The sequence below is a fragment of the Myodes glareolus genome, chromosome 15 (genome assembly GCF_982192425.1).
Source record: "Myodes glareolus chromosome 15, mMyoGla1.1, whole genome shotgun sequence".
In the NCBI taxonomy this organism is placed as follows: domain Eukaryota; kingdom Metazoa; phylum Chordata; class Mammalia; order Rodentia; family Cricetidae; genus Myodes; species Myodes glareolus.
The window spans coordinates 62,092,104-62,109,618 of record NC_142040.1 but is presented as its reverse complement, the minus strand read 5'-3'; the positions used below and the strand labels follow the sequence as shown (position 1 = coordinate 62,109,618).

The 17,515-nt window shown below is 34.4% G+C and overlaps 1 protein-coding gene across 1 annotated transcript in view; it reads right to left on the bottom strand.

The window, feature by feature from the left end:
• The window catches only part of Cdh12 (cadherin 12), a 911,264-nt gene that overhangs the window by 251,928 nt on the left and 641,821 nt on the right, over positions 1-17,515 (bottom strand). Inside the window, exon 4 of the mRNA XM_085676604.2 lies at positions 4,583-4,995. Within this exon, the coding sequence (XP_085532730.2) occupies positions 4,583-4,813 (231 nt within the window). The 5' untranslated portion in view covers positions 4,814-4,995. The remainder of the gene's footprint in view (positions 1-4,582; positions 4,996-17,515) is intronic.

Genomic DNA, 17,515 nt, shown 5'->3' with positions numbered 1-17,515 from the left:
CAATCACTAGGAATGTGTGAATTGTGAATTGCACTACTTACAGAAAATTATTGAAATTATGTCACTTGAGAAAAATATTTTCTAGTACAATGAAACATGCTTAATTGAATTAAAATATAAGCTTTAGAATATTCTAGTTAATCATGAAGTTACCTCATTTTATAGTGTCCTGGTTTTCTTATTTTCAAAATGCAGATACTAATAACGTCCTTCATAATTCTATTTTGAAGGTTATGCAAGTTTGTCTATGTAAAGCAATTAAAACAGTGCCTAAAGGAAGCATTTAATAAATTTTACCTATTATAATTGCAACCTGGGGACCTTCATACTTCCACTTAGCCCACAATACTTAATGCTGTCTCAAGTTATAATGCATTCTGCATTAAAAATATGGTAGAAAAGTGGTGCATCTGAAAGCAGTGTCTACACGTGATTCAGTTTTGTCTATTTCTTTTGGAAAATAAAAATTGAAGAAATATTGTCAGCTGTAGTCTATCCCAATTGTTAAAATGACAAGTCAAAATATTCTGCAAGATTAAGTGGGCAATATTTTCTTGGAGCACATGCCAAGACCATGTCAGAACAGTTTTATCAGCATAGAGTTACTTCTCCCTGTGCAAGCCCATTTAATTATCTTTCCATCTGCAGATATTCAAAGCTTTTGTTCTTATTATTCTCCTTTCTTTTTCCCTGTGCTTTAACTGATAAATTCATAAAATATATTTTGCAGATGAAACTGATCTCTATATTACATTACAGATATTATATAAGCTTATATTTATCCTGGGTATATTACTAAATGAAAAAGCTATTTTTGTGAAAAGGACTGCCATTTTCATAGAATATTACTCCACCATATTTGAACAGAAATAAATTAATATTAACCATAAGCAGTGCCATAATTTGATTTCCCACGAACAGGTGCCAACCTCAGTATCTTCCAACATTAATTCTAAAATTGTCAGTACCAATGTTTATGGCATATAAACTGTGCCAGCATCTCACTTGACTAGATTGTGTGAGGTCATCTAGGTATAAAGCTTTATTAAATTCAATATCTCTCAAAAAAACCTTTTCAATAGAAGTAATCTGATAATTATGGTTTTTCTTTTATGTTAATTCTAAAAAGAAACAGAATCTCAAATCTGAGTCTTGTTGACAGCAGTCAGCAGACCACTGTGCTCAGTAGTCTTCAATTTTCCACTTTCCTTGTTCCTGAATCATTTATTGTTAATTAGATAGCTAATTAATCTATCTAAAAGCAGACTCAAAGTCATTTCTAGAAATAAAGTAATTTAGATATATTTATGTCTGTGTACACATATGCATACAATGCCATGAATTAATCTCTGTGCTGTCATAATTCTATTCCCAAACCCAGCATCATCAACATAGAGTTAATCAAACTTTAATTAGTTTTCTTGTGAAAAAAAAATCTTGGCAACTGATCTTTCATTAATTTCGAAACACATTTTGGTATGATAGCCATGTATTCTTAGCACCTATAACAATGAGAATTCACATGTCTAGAAAATGGTGATATTTAGACACAAAAATTTAAATATTAGACATACTCCTTTTTATTCCAATTCACAAATAATTAATCCTCTATTCAACTAAATGAATTCTATACTGTCATTTAAATTCTGAAGATGAAATTGTAAAATCTCAAGCAATAGTTTTGAAACTAAATTCCTAGATCCAATTTATTTGCATATATTGGTCAAGGAAATGATACTCTACCAAGGAAAACACACACCCACACACACAAAATCACTTCAAAATTTTCTACAAATTTATACTTTTATCACCTTCAGTTCTGGTAACTAATGTCCATGTATCTGTCTCAATCAAAAATAAAGAATAAGGTAGTCTCTTTAGTCTTTAGATATGAAATATCAGGTGATGTCAGAAAGTGTAAGCAGAGGTAAAGTAATCGATGTGGAGCAGATTTTGAAATCCACACTCTTCTTTCATTACCATGTATTTCTAATTCTAATAAGTAAGTAAGTAAATAAATAAATAAATAAGAGTAATGTAAAAGAGCTACACGAAATAATCATAACCTAAAGTATTTATATTAACATTTCGGCTTATATGATAAGATTGAGGGATCATATAAATGTTCACTTTGTGTACTACACTCAGAGACATCTGTCTTCTAGAGCTACATTCTCAAAATTATCTGAGAGTTTTCTTATTGATAGTGCAGTATTGTAAGCACTGAGGGTAACCTGTTCTGAATTAAACTTTTTGGGCTTTAATGTCTTTCTGTCCATTTTGTGTGAGTTCTATGTTCCACACAGTTTATGGGTTTTCAGAATGCTTAGAAAAATATTGATCAAAGTTTATTAAAATACAAAAGTCTCCATTTCCGCCCCTCCTCCCAACCCCCTCCCACTCCTCCCACTCCCTCCCCTCGTCCCTCTCCATCCCCAAGAGCAGTCAGGATCTCCCACCCTGTGGGTAGTTCAAGCTCCTCCCCCCTCCCTCCAGGTCCAGGAAGGTGAGCATCCAAACAGACTGGATCCCAGAAATTCAGTATATGCAGAGGAAACAAGTCCCAGTGTCATTGTCAATGGATTTTCAGAAAGACTCCGGGCCAGCCACATTCAGAGAATCTGGCCTCATTCAGAGAATCTGGCTGGATCAGTGCTCACTCAGTCCCAGTCAACTGGCCTTGGTGAACTCTCATTAGCGGTTACAGTGTCTTTGGAACATAAAGAATATATTTAAAGAATATATTTAATTATTTTGTAAAGTTTTATGTTTATATACATTTGCATTACCTCAATTAGCAAAAGACTATACCTATCTAAAAAGTAACTCAGGCACAGAGTGCTGAGAATTTTAATGTTTTGAATTTAGATACTGTATCATGAAATATTTCTCTTTTAAAGTTTATAATTTACATAATGTATTATAAATTCATGCATTTTTTACCCTACTTGATGCAGGCTTAATGCCTTAGCTTGCAGCTTCCATGTACTATACAGAGAGAATCATTATTATATTATCTTTGTAATATATTCCATGATAAGTAATTATGGTGTCAATTTTATGTCTAATTTCTTAAAATTATCTGATGGAACATGTAATTATGTATATTCATATTAATAATTTGGTATTAGTTAATAAAATTCTCATTCATTATTTAAAAAAAAGAAAAATATTGATCAAATACCATGATTTCTGCACTTATTCCAAGTTATTTTATTGCAATTGTTGCAATTTTCATTTGTAGTTTTACTTTAAGTTCATGTCATTTAATCAATAGGTTGCAGTAACATATTTATGTATTTATACATGTGTGTGGGGAGGTAATAATAAGCAAAGGGCAATATGGAGAGTTGGAGATTAATGTAATAATATTTCAAAAACAGTTTCTTTTAAAAAATGAAGAAGTCACACGATTAAGTTAAAGTAATTACTTTCTTATGGGAAAGCTTTTTTTGTTTGTTTTTTTCAAAAAGCATACAGTCTATGTATTCCTAAATTTGTAAATTGTAACAAACAAAAAATAAGCAAAAATATTCATGCAGTTGCTAGACATTTTACGTAAAAGTATCTTGCATAAGTTCTCCAAACTCCTAAATGATTACATCTTCAAAGATTTTGACTGGACTGAAAGCCAAAATGGTAAAATTAAGTGTAGTGTACTGTGCTAGCCAGATATTAGAGGAGCAACCAGGGTCTGATAAAGGAAACATGGTAGTCAGAAGAATGGATCTAGCCTGGGTGAAGACCCAATATTCCTGTTTTTCTGGTCAATCGTTTGAATAAAATAATAACAAGTACCCTTCAGAAAGGAGAGAACATCAGTGGACTAGAAAGGGCCCTCACTATAAGACATCCTGAACAGATACGGAGTTTAATTCCTGTTCCCACGCATAAGACCCATGAGCCAATTTGAGGGCAAATGAATTTTGCTGGGTTTCCCCACTTTTCTCAGAAGGCTAGATTAATTTTCCATTTTCAGTTTTCAGCCTCTTCTTGCCAGTGCTTTCAGGAACATAAGGAATGTTGCCATGTGGCAGACCTCTATGTCAGTAGCTCAAAAGACTTTCTACTTTTTATTTATTTTGCTGTGTCTTAGAACTGTTGCTGAAACCATACCATGATAAAACAAATGTATTAGAAATTAACTCTATGTAGTATGTTACAGTTTAAAGGGAAAAGAGTAAGGACATAACACAATTAGGAAGGACTAACACTTTCAACTTCTAGAATTTATGCACGACCATTTGTCCTTGAGTCTGTAAATGGATGACAATTACAGACTGTCAATCAACACTAATGCACTATTCCTATTCTTTCAATGCAATATAAGCCTTTCAAATTCTCATCATAAAAACTGGGAACAGAATATAACATATATTAACAAATTCACGAGGGAATTGGAAAATAGAAGCAAAGGGAGAGAAGGGGATATTGCAAGGCTTACTCAGGCTAGAGAAGAAAAAAGAACCAAGCCGGTTGTATTTCAATTACTGTTGTCTGGTCACTGCAAAGCATCCATACACAAGACAAAATTCATACTCCCCTTCCTATCAAGTGGTTGCCAAAAGAAACCCAGCATTACCTTTCCCACATATTGAGGTTCGGAGCCCATGTATTCTTCCAGCACAAAAAATTGATTCCATACCCAGCCACGTTTAACCCGTTGGAAATGGGGTTGTCTGCCCGGCAGGTGGATAACATTTTCTTTTGGTTGTGTGGCTAAAGTCTGTTGTGTCTGTGGCTGAAGTGGTGTTAGGAGACCTCCATCAAATAGGATCCAGAGAAGCAGGCATAAAGAGTTCCTTGTAAGCATTGGCAAAGACTTTCTCCCACGGTAGAGTAATAAATACTCCAGTACTTAATGTGGAGTCGTAGGATCCAGGGTTGAGGTGTCTGTGGCTGTGACCACTGGGCTTTCCGTTTTAGTGGAGAGACAGTAATTCACACATTGATGCTCCGGAGCTTTCTGCTTTATTACAGTCCATCTAAAGAGACCTACAAAATAGATCAACAAACATCCATCAAGTTTATGAAACTCCATGGTGACTTTCATAGAAACTATCTTTGCAACATCTACTATTATTTTAAAAAACGTGATTGTTTGATGAATGGCTGTCTCATTTCAGCCATTTAATTTAGATCAATTACCTTAAGTTTTACACGTACATAAAATTATCAATTACAATGAAGCCAAGTGTGTATTATCAACAAAAGTAACACATTTATATGCAATAGTTACCTATAGAGGAAATAGAGTAATAACGTAAGAGTGAATTATTGAATTAGAATTGAATTTGTAGTTTACCCTAAATGGCTATCATTATTTCCTTACAGTTATCCTGTGCATTTTATGCATCCCAACTCCTTATTCTAGTATTCAACAGGCAATCGCACATCCTCTCCCATCCTGGGTAATGCAAATGAAAGGGGTCTCTAATTGTTCACAAAGGTGTTCTGGTCGGAGCTAAGTAAACCAAAGTTGAGAACAAACACTTTAGACAAGAAAAAGAAAATAAATAATTTTAAACAATCCTCCTGAAGTTAGAAAATCGAAACAATCATACCATTGGACTTGAGGTTGAGCAAATAGAAAAGAAAGCTCTCATTACAATAGAAATGAATGACAGGACACCCATTACAAGATTTCTACATTTTCTATTTAAAAAGAGCAAAGAGTTCTCTATACTTTGGACAGCAAAACTGCTGTGTGGGAATTTATTTTATAAACAGTGTGCATCTCAGAGGAAAAAGTAAATGGCATTCTATTGAATAAAAACTATGTTATGTGTTTATGTGAAATGATAATAAGCATTTCAGCATATTGAGGACATTCAGTGAGTAAAATGTCCACTGCTCAGGAATGAGGACCTGTGGTCTATATCACCCAAACCCTCAGAGCAGCGATTGTGGCTTCTCTGTCCTCAGTATAAAGGTAAAAGAGGATTGGAAGGCAGGGAGCACATTCCAGGTGCTCCTGAACAGAAAAAGGTAAATGAAATTGGAAGTTCTAGACTTTGTGGACACATACACACACACACACACTCACACACACACACACACACACACACACACACACACACACACGTATACACAATATCAAAATAAGGAAAAGGAAATATAATATGCATTTTAGTGCAATAATCTCTGCCTAAGTACAATAGATCAGACCTGAGTAAAGGAAGATACTATCCTTTGCCTTGATTACGGCAGAAAACGGAGACAAATAAACAGAGGATTAAATAAAGCAGACCAAATGATATCAACGTGAAAACACATGTAACACATTCTGACGACAAGAAGTAAAAGGCCAGCAGCAGTCCTGTGTTTAGTCTCCCTGTGTAGAGGGAGAAAGGTGATTTCTCAGTCAGTCATTTTATTTCAACCTCAAATTAAATGCAAATTTAATTATGGATTATTTCACATTGTCAAAATTATTATTATTCAGTCATGCTCTAAACACTTGATGTGGGAACACATTACAATGAGTGAGGTAAGATATGAGGTGGGAAGTGTACAAGAGATCTCCTCTGAGTAGTGTCTAGATGGACAGTCACTTCTGTAAGCAGAAATTGAAGCAGGCTTCAAGATTTTCTGTAGTTTTTTCTTTTTTTTTTTTTTACTTTTATGATTGTGACTCTTTGGTCTTATAAGTTAAAAATTATAATTTTGTTACCTCTTTCAAATCTGGACAAGATAATGTTTGTGCAATAGCACGTTATGCTTGTATTATCAAATACAATCTGGCAACCATTGGGGTAATTGGGCTTTGTTTGAAATTTAGGAAGGAGGAAGTAGTTATTGAAATGTGAACCGAACCTGATTTAGCTTACATAGTCTTAATTTTTTGATACAAACGATATGATATCTAAAGACACTACAAATCTCTAAGTTTATTACATGGTAACACAATGTGATACATATATATATATATATATATATATATATATATGTGTGTATTTATATTACTCATGTGCATACATATAAACCTTTATACATAAACACACAAACACACACACACACACACACATATATATATATATATATATATATATATATATATATATATATTGTTTACTTTTGCTATTTTGCTAAGCTTGATTACCAGAAAATAAAAATTAGGTACACAGCAAATATTTGTGATGGATGTTATCTTTAAAAAAATAAGTTAATCCGAAACTGTGACTTTTATATGCTTTTATTCTTGACAACCAAAGTCAAATATCTAGCCTAAACTACATCGTATCTATGATTGTATCCAGATCAAAATCTCAGAGAACATTTGCTTCTTGTTTTCATTTTCTTGCAAAGACCAAAAGACATATTTCTCTAACAGGTTTTCAAATTAAATTTACTAAGGTTAAACCATTTTATAAACCACTATGTTTGCAATTTTTTCCCGTTAAAGCAGAAAAGGAATGCTAAACATTGTCATAAGATTCACATAAACTAGAGCCCAAAAAAGACCAGTGTGGAGCACTAAGTAACTAAAGCCGAACTCTCTCTTGTTCCTTTAAGTCCTTACTAGATACACATGCCATTGTGATTTACTACATTCTTTCCATTTTTTCTGAAGCTGTACCTTTCTCTTTCCTTCATTATGATTTTCTCTAGCTATACCCATCAGATTACCGTATCTTCTCATCTTATGGTAGAGCGCTATCAAATCTCACCTCCAAATGATGGAATTTGAATTAGGTACATTGGGAAGGAGAGTAAGTTTTCTTCGAAAGGCAGCCACTGAGAGGCAACTCATGTTCTAGTTAATAGTTCTTAGACCCAGGTTCATATAAATTTTGTCAGGGGACTTGGTGTAGAGGGAGAGAGAGAGAACACATAAAGTCTAGTGGGGTTAGTATAGGAGTGATTAGGGGAGGAATTAAAGGACAGAATGAGGGATGGATTTGATCAAAACACATCACGTGCATGATGAAATTCTCAAACAATAAAAGTAGATTTTTATATTTGTCACAATACTCAGTAGTTGATTTAAATTTCTAGATCATTGCTAGTGGTAATGCATGGGCTGAGAGGCCTGTATTTAATGCTACATCTTGTAATGGATCTACTACTTGACTCTAAGGTTTTTTTTTTTGAATGCAAAGCTCTTACCTCATATCACATTATAGTTGACAATTATGAATTAACAGCCAATATAGACATCCATGACTCTGAATCAAACACTTTAGTTTTAATCCTATTAATACCAATTAACATTCAGATGATTATTCTTGCCCATTCTTTGGAGCATACTATTCAAGTGCAAGAAGCTATGAAGTAGAAGTCATATCTATTCCTTCATTTTTATTCTCCAAAATCTACAGAGTTATAATAGTGACCCTATGTAGGTCCTTGTCTAAGGAAGAAATATTCTAACAAAAAGATACTTTTTTTCTTCTCTATATCAAATGCAGTAGGTTTAGCCTCCAGATCTTTAATGGACATTCATGTGGCCCACACCTCTAATTCCCACACAAGGTGAGTGGAGGCAAAGGGATCAGGGTTTCTGGGTCCTTCTTAGTGGCTTAGGAGGTTCAAGGCCAAAGAGGGCTATATGGAACCCTTTTTTGAAACAAAGTTGACATTCTAATGCATCTATACTCTATTTCTACAAAAGGCATTAAACCTAAAGTTTTAACAAGCCCTTCTGATCTCATATGGGTGTGGATATTTTATACTACAAATTCCCTGGTTCTCTTCTCCTTCAAAGTTTCTGTCAATGTTCAAACCCCATTTTGGCAACCCAGAGTCAAATATAAACTGTGTCTGTATCAGTCTTTTTTCTCCCAGCTTTCTGTAGATTAAAAGATGGTCACAGGAACTATGGGGATAAAATAAGACTTCTTATCCTTTTGACTAGAATATAAACAAGCCTATTTTTCATCTTTTGGATACATGGAAATTGAGTTGGAGAGATTGTAGGTCTAGTCATCCAGATACGGCAATACTGGTCTGGTAAGTGTTCACTAAGTTTGGATAAATTACTTAATGAAAGATTATGTCAAGCTTTGAAAACAGACTGTTTTCTACTCAGTGCTTCTCATTCTGTGTCTGTAAATAGTTTTCTTTTTTTATTTTCTGATAGTACACCCATTTCATAGAATAAATGATGTAATACAGAAGTTTAAACTTTGCCCAGGATCTGTGGTTTAGATGAACATAAGCAGGATTTACTTTGGCAGTGGAAACCTAGGATTCACACCTGTAAGTATTATACTTTGTTACTCAGCTGTCAATTAATATGAAAGCAATTTCAATAAGGAAGAGATTGCACTCCCAACAAAACAGAATATTTGCTTAAAAGCCTAACCAAATTATTTCCACAAAACTGAGCAGGTATTTTATTAAGTATTGCACACCTTACGTTTTCATGGGTCCCTTTGCTCTTCTGTGTAACAGAAGTTTTCCAGCCACCAGGTTAATATACACAATTTGAAGGAAGGAGATCTTGCATTCCTACCTTTCACCCTTGGGATGTGAGGAGAATGCTTAATTCTAGGAAGTAGCAGGAAAATAATCATTCTGACAGTAGTGGTGCATTTCCGTGATTGGAAAATGGCCGCCAATTCTCAAAGGTCTCCTAACAGCTTAGCTAATCAGCCCAGCAAGGCGCCACAGGAGCGCTAATCCTGGGAGTAAGTGTGGCACAGAGAAGGTAAGGTCACGTCCAGCTGTGCCTGGCTTCTTTATAGCTAATCTGAAATGTGAATGCAGTTCTGAGGTCAGAGATTTGGGGTCATAGGCTGACTGATCTCCCTGATAGCTAAAGAACCTATGGTTGACCTCCAGACTTGGAATCCTTAAAAATAATAAATAGGGTAATTAAATAATTGATAGATAAACATGCTTTGGAGGAAGACACATTTGTGCTATGTCTTAAAAAAATCATGCCACGGTTTTGTGATAAGGAACTGTCAAGTGGTATTTGCACTGTAGAAATACAGTACCCATATTTCATCTATGTACAGAGCTTTTAACAGGTATATACAGCTGCTTTACATTTCACTCTGTTTTTAGAATAGGTATTCAAGTACATTCTGTGCTAATCTCATTGTTTTATGACCATAATCTCCATCTGAACTCATTTTAAGTTTTCTCCAGCTTCAGTAAGCAAATCAACAAAAATTTTAGTCCATGATGGTCATTCCAGCAGATTTGAGTCTCTGGTCACACATATCAAACATGGGCTTTTAAAACACTAGATCACAGCACTGAATGCAAGTGAATTGGAACAAGTCTGGTTTTTGTTTTTTGGGGGTGGACATTTGATTTTTATTTTGTTTTGTTTTTAGAAGAATTAGAAACAATTTCTGGTTGTATAACATATAAGGAAAAGTTATCAAGCAATAAGCATGAGTTTACTTCCCCCATGTTCAAAGGTATTGTGATAAACGTAATAGCAAGCCTATTTTCTGCTATCAAGCATCTATAAAATCATAAAGGAGCTGTAATTCTTATGAAGGGCATTGCAACAGATATGTTTGATCCCTTGTGTCATATCTCACATGAACTGTTTAAAAATGCATGTTTGTCTATTATTCTTAATCTTGGGTAGAGCCGGAGTGGTTTTATGAAGATACTGTGGTCTGGTGTGGATCTGGGGAAGCAAACATCCTTTTAGCAGAGGCAAGAGTTGAACATATATCAGAACAGTGGAGCAGTGTATGAAACACACACTGACAAAAGCATTTTCTCTAACTGTATCTCGAGAGCCCGAGGAGAAATCAGCAGTACACTTCCTTAATAAAGGACCAACTGCCTATAAATTACACTGGAAAAGGTTTCTCCCCATAGGGTGGAATTTATTAAGATCAATTTTAAACACAATTCTAGATTATTTGTAGCACTTGAATACTGCCCATTATTAAACAATTATTCAATGATGAATATATAAATATTAGTAGTTTGTAGTCCATGTTAAATAAGAATTCTATAAAATTATTTTTCAGGAACTTTAATAACAAATAAGGAATAATTTTCTTTACCTCTTCTTTTGTTAAGTGCCTGTTAATTTGCAATAGTAACTGGAAGTGATATTTATTAAAGTTAGCAGAAATGGAGCTGTAATTTCCTTGTCTATACCTGGAAAGAAAACTGTTATAATTTTGAAATTATTATGATGTCGAACATAAAATAGGTTTCCTTTCATGATATCTTGCCTTAAATATAATATAAAATGTGATTTAATTTTATAAATTATACAGTTTGGGTCCCTTTTCATTCTGATGTAAACAATAAACTCTTCAGGATTCTAGGAAAACCCAGTAATTCAAAAGTGTAACGATAAAAAATATTGTTTGAAGATTTTTACTTGTATGTTTATGAAAACTTTTCTCTACAGTCTCACATTAATTTTGCACCTGGGTTAAGTTAAATGGATAAGAATACACAGAAATTTCTGGGGCTTGATTTAATTTAACAAGAAGGAAACTCTGTGAGTTACTCGTGGTAGCAAAACCAAAACAGCAGTGGATAAAATAAAAAAAAATATTTTAGTTTGATAAGATTAAACTGTCTATAAGGGAGATACAGCAAACCTGTTGGAGTTCCCAGAGAAAATTGCTACAGGATAGAATAAAAAAAAAGGAAGCAAGGAAGATGCTTGTTTGGGCAGACAGCCCCATTCTATATCCTGAGCTCTATGAAGGGAAATTCTCTGTTCCTGCATTCCATAAGAGACTGGAACACTTAAACATTGAGTGAATTACAGTTCCTTTAATTAGAATTTTGTTATTTTGTGCAATGACTTTATCATATCTCTTCTACTTGTTCACTTTTCTAGGATGGAAACACCAACCTACCTACCTACCTACATACTTACCTACCTTACCTTTCCAACTATCCATCTCCATCCATCCATCCATCCATCCATGCATCATCCATTAGTCCACCTGTGCATCCATCCAACCATCCATCCATCCATCCATCCATCCACGTATCATTTATCTATCTACCATCTATCTATTGAATTCCTGAGACAGGGTTTCTCTCTGTACCCTTCGGTGTCTTGGAACTTGTTCTGTCCCATTTTACTCTTCACAAGCACTTTTCTTTATTTCAGAAGTGGAAGTAAAGGGTAAATAAATCATGCTGTAAGATAAAAAGCAGAGCTGTTCTTAAAGACATCTAATAACAGAGTTATAGTTTGTATCAGACTGGGTAGCTAGAATGTGCAAACTAACAGGCAAATCAAATGGCCTGAGATGCCTATAGCTTCCTGTGTTGAAGTGGAGCTAAAACACACACACACACACACACACACACACACACACACACACACACAGAGAGAGAGAGAGAGAGAGAGACAGAGACAGAGACAGAGACAGAGAGACAGAGAGAGAGACAGAGAGAGACAGAGAGAGAGACAGAAAGAGACAGAGACAGATAGAGAGCTTTCGAATGAGTAGTTGAATATTTCTTGGCCTGTGTTTGATGCCATTCTGTGGCTTTGTAGGCAGTGTTACGTTCTGTTCTCTATCTTGCTTCAAGGGAGATTTCATGGTGGACTTGTCTGTATTGTCTACTGACACTGTTCATTTGAGACCATCCTTTCCCACTAAACTCAAACTTGGCATCTTTGGAAGCATACACATATGCTATTTAGAGAAATGATCACTAGGACCAAGAGGGATGGGATGAGAAGAGGAGGCATGGATACAGCTGATAGGGCAACTTTGTGGAACTTGTTATTTAATGCAAGATTTGGTGTTTTTTTCATGAAGCACCCTCTTTAGAAAGGTGTGGCCCCTAGCAGGTGGCTGCATACCAGAAGAATCTCCTGAATATGAATGAGTTTTAAAATGTTATTAGAAACAAATGAATGAATATTAAAAAGTTATTGGAAACAAAACACAGTGTGTAGTTCCAGTTCCAATTATATATATATATATATATATATATATATATATATATATATATATATAAAATTTATTCTTATATAAGAGAAAAACTTCCTTCTAACAGTATTCTAAGAAGTAGGTGTAAAATTACCTTTTTTTTCTAGAGGAAAGAATTAATCTGCATTTTAGCCTCCATTGAGTGCTTCTAGCTAACAATGTAGAACGATTTAACCCCTGCTTTTAAAAAAGAAAAACAAGCAAAAACTGTGGGTCTGAGTCAATTTTTCCTCTCACAGCAGTGGACCCTGACTAACACAGACAGTAAGCCAGCATCTGTTGCCTCTTATAAACAAAAGTAAGAAGTTTGTGTGAACTGAAGGTATCGAGACTGCAGTTCGTGAAATCTACTGCTCCTAGCTTTCATTGCCCAGTTGTCCGGGATGCAAAATAATGCCTGAGGTCCAACAGAAATGAAAATGGCTGCAATAATTTTTTTTCACTCAAGGAAGGAAAAACACTGAGAAAAAATGTGAATTTCTACATAGAGGACATTACCACTTCTCAGGAAAAAAAAGATAAATAAATTAATTATAGGAATAAATTGAGTCAGGTTATCATTGTACTCCTTGATCATCCTCAAATAAATATAACAATATAGTGTCAAAATCATCAACTGTAAGTTTAATAAAACATTAATGTTAATACTCAAGTAAAAATTATTTTAGAGAAAGTTCATTCAGAGAATAATTTCACAAATGTTGACTGTGAATTGGTAGATGATACATTAGTTACATTTTAGGAACTTACTGATAAATGGGTGAGAATTCTTCATCTAAGCCAACCAACCAAACAGAAAAACAAAGAAACCATCTATATTCTGGGAGAAAATATGTAGAAAAAAATGATGTAGAAAGAACAGGAAGTAAATAATTTGAGTCATACTACAGATGTTTTATAATGCATAGAAACTCTTTTGTAGAGAGTGTATTGACTAGTTCATTGTTTCAAAGGTACAGAATCTTCATGTGGAATACTGATGGGATGAGGAAATATATGTCTAAAATAGTTTAGGATTTTAAATTGAACTTTGATTTTACATCAGGAAAACAAGGAACAATGGTTAATTAGGAACATATGATCTTTTCTAATAAGAAGCCAAATAGTAGGCATTAAGAGAGTTGTTAGGAACCATAGGCATGTAAGTTTAAAGTACAGCTATAGTAACATGATCAAGACCATTAGAAAGGTTTAGCCATACATGGAACTTTCAGCAAACACGAATTAAAGTTGTCTGTGGCTATAGGTAAGTCCTAAGAAGCTACAAGCTTACTTTAATAAATGGCAGAATATCTGCTAACAAATTTGAGAGACAAAACTATTATTGGGATATCTAGAATTCTAGAAATAGTTTTGCTTCTTTAAAATACTATATTTCTTAATCAGTTCTTGAAAGACATCACCTATAGCAAACCCTATGTGCAGCGTAACCTTTCATGTGATTTACTGGAAAGATGGTGAGAGATATACTCAGGACTAGATGTAGACATCAGATGATAATTTGTAAGTATTATACAGTGGCAGAAAAGGAAGAAAAACTCTTAGGAGGAGAAATCCTTGAGTAATCACCAAGTATTCCCTTTTTAATGATTCCAGACACTTTGGAGATGAAACAAGACTCTCAATAACCTTTTTCTTACAATTTGAATTTTCTCTAGGGTGAGCACTTGATGTGCCAAATTCAACTTCAAATGAAAATCCCCAAAGTGATTATATTTGCCTCTCCAAAGTTTTCCTGGCATCTTGTTAGTGACTTCTCTGTTGCTTGCCACTGAGAATTATTACCATTTTATGTATAATATAATATTAAAATAATACATTACTATATTACAGTGTTTTCTTAAAACAATCTGTATGACATTTCCCTTTGATATTTTCTACAGGGTAAGAAATATAAATGATTTCTTATGTTTTAAAATACTTATAGATTCTTCTCTGATTAATAGATAAAAGTTGTTACTGTCAGTGTGGTTTTATTAGAATAGAAGCCAGTTTGATATATTCTCTCTGTCTCTTCTCACTTTCCCTCCTTTACACACACACACACACACACACACACACACACACACACGTGTATACACACAATTTAATTTTCTGCTATGGGAACAAGTTTCTCAGGAGATGACACATAATGTCCTATGCTCATCCCTTTGGTACACAGCAGGAAATAATGAAGTCAGTCACATTTCAGAGTGAGCAATAGACACTGAGAGGCTCCTACATCAGAAGGGACTCTGAGGAAATGATCCCACTGTGAGTTACACAGTATCTTTGCTCTCTTGACAAATGAATATAGATTTCCGCTCATTCTTCCATACAAAATGACAGCAAATGGGTGATAGCATAAAGAAAACAGAAAGTCATACACCTATGATAGCTTCTGAGCTCTGAACTTGAAGCATCCTGTCTCCTGGAAGTAGATCCAACAATCAGTCTTATTTATTCATTATTTTATTTATTTATTTGTTATTGTTCTTTTCTTCCTCCCTCTTTCTCTCTCCCTAAGGACTTGTGATGTTCTGCAAGCAGATGAAATATTTGTTATTTATAAACTCTAAAGGATGATGCATGTAGCTTTCATTCTTAGAGTGGAAAGCCCAAAACAGCGAGGGGAGAAATGAATTTCACACCTGTGCAGCTGCTCCTCAGCACAGCTACCGGGATGATAAATAAACCGCCCCCTCTTTGCTGCTGTGAGTAAGTAAATGAATATTGACTTGGACAGATGCTAAGCCTCTCTTTAATTTCATAAATTGCATTGTATTCCTTCTGTATTGCCAGGAGGATTTTTCCCACTTCTTGTGCATTTAATCATTTATTGCTTTACTAAACAGCTAATAAAATCCAAGTGCTAGACTGCTTTCCAGATTAATATGTCTTCTCATGAAATCAACATGATTCCGTGCTTTCAAAATTGTTCTTATTAAAGATTTTATTTCGTACAAGACAGCAGGCTTTGCATCGAGTGTCAACATCTCAACTACACACAGAAACTTTTATCTCCTATTTACCTCATAGAACTTTACCTTATAGTGAAGGTTTTAGAGGTAACATCAATGGCATAAAAGTGTATAAAATAATGACACTGCATAATTAAAGGAAACCACAGCTACATTTCAATTCAGGTTTTTGAGAAAAGACATATATTTGCTAAGACATTTCATGTTGCTTCAGTATGATTCAGAAGTAAAATCAATAGTGCATTTGTAAAAGGAGCACTCGTTGAAGCTAAACCAACTGAGAAGCAGTCCCTAATGAGGCTGAACTTTTACTGAATTCATAGTGGAAAGTTAGGAGAAAATTTGATAGAAAATCTAAGGCACAAAATATTTAGCAGTGAAGCAATCAATTATAAAACTCCTCAAATAAATAATATCACAACTATATTGTATTGTGTATGACACAAGATGGTAATTTATTTTTGATACTTACATAAATGAAAAAAATATAAAAGCAATGAACTTCAATGTAAGTGTTGGTTAGATTCCTTTTGTATCTTTCTTTTGAGACAGGATCCTACTGTGTAAGGCCTTCTTGCCTGTAATTCTCTGTGTAGATCAGGCTAGCCTTGAGCTCATAGATATCATCCAACTTCTTCACATCAATTGCTGGCATCACAGGCTTGTACCCCCAGTCCTACACAAGGTGTTTAATTTCTTCATGCAATTGGCTGTTTTTGTAATTTCCAATTACCAGTGGGGTATAGACTAATTTGTTAGCTCTTTGGCAAGAAAGGTTGAGAAATTCATTAACTAAAACAACAGAAATGCATTGTCTCATATGTCTGGTGACGAGAATCTGAAATTAAGATGCAGCCAGGGTTGTGTGAGCAATGGCTGAGTCAGTTCTGTGGCTCTCTCCAGTTTCTCAGGGCCTCTGGCATTCCACAGCTCCACATCTCTCTAAGAAACAGCAAGAGCTCCTGTTGATTCTATTTTGTTCTGATTTTTGTTTAAAAAACACCCACATTGATTGGAATAGACCAATCTTAATATTATATTCTATTTTGGTTATGTCTATAAAGAATTTAATTCCATATAATGCCATAATCAGCAGGAATGGTTGATATCAATTTATTGTGGTAGACTAATAAGTTGCTCAATCAACCCCTCAGTATGTGATCATACATGTATGTAAGTACGTGTGTATGTGTATGTATGTATGTATGTATGTATCTATCTATCTATCTAATCTATTTTCTATCATATATCTATCATCTATTATCTCTCATGAACATATCTACATCTATCTATTTATTTATGTATCTATCTGTCATCCATCTTTTCATTATTTATCATCTATCTTCCATTTATTTATCTACTTCCATATATATATACATACACATATGCTTGCACATATTTTTATACTTATATATACATACATATATGGTGTGGGAGAGTGGTCTGTATTATGTCAACTATATTTTAAATAAATGCTGATGATACAGTAGCCAGGCAGGAAATAGAGGCAGGACAACAAGACAGGAAGTAGAGGTGGGTCAAGGAGAACAGGAAAATTCTGGGAAGGAGGAAGCCCATTCCTCTGCAGTCCGTGACCTGATCACAGAAGAAGCAAGATGTGACTGCCTTGCTGAAAAAGGTACCAAGCCATGTGGCTAACAT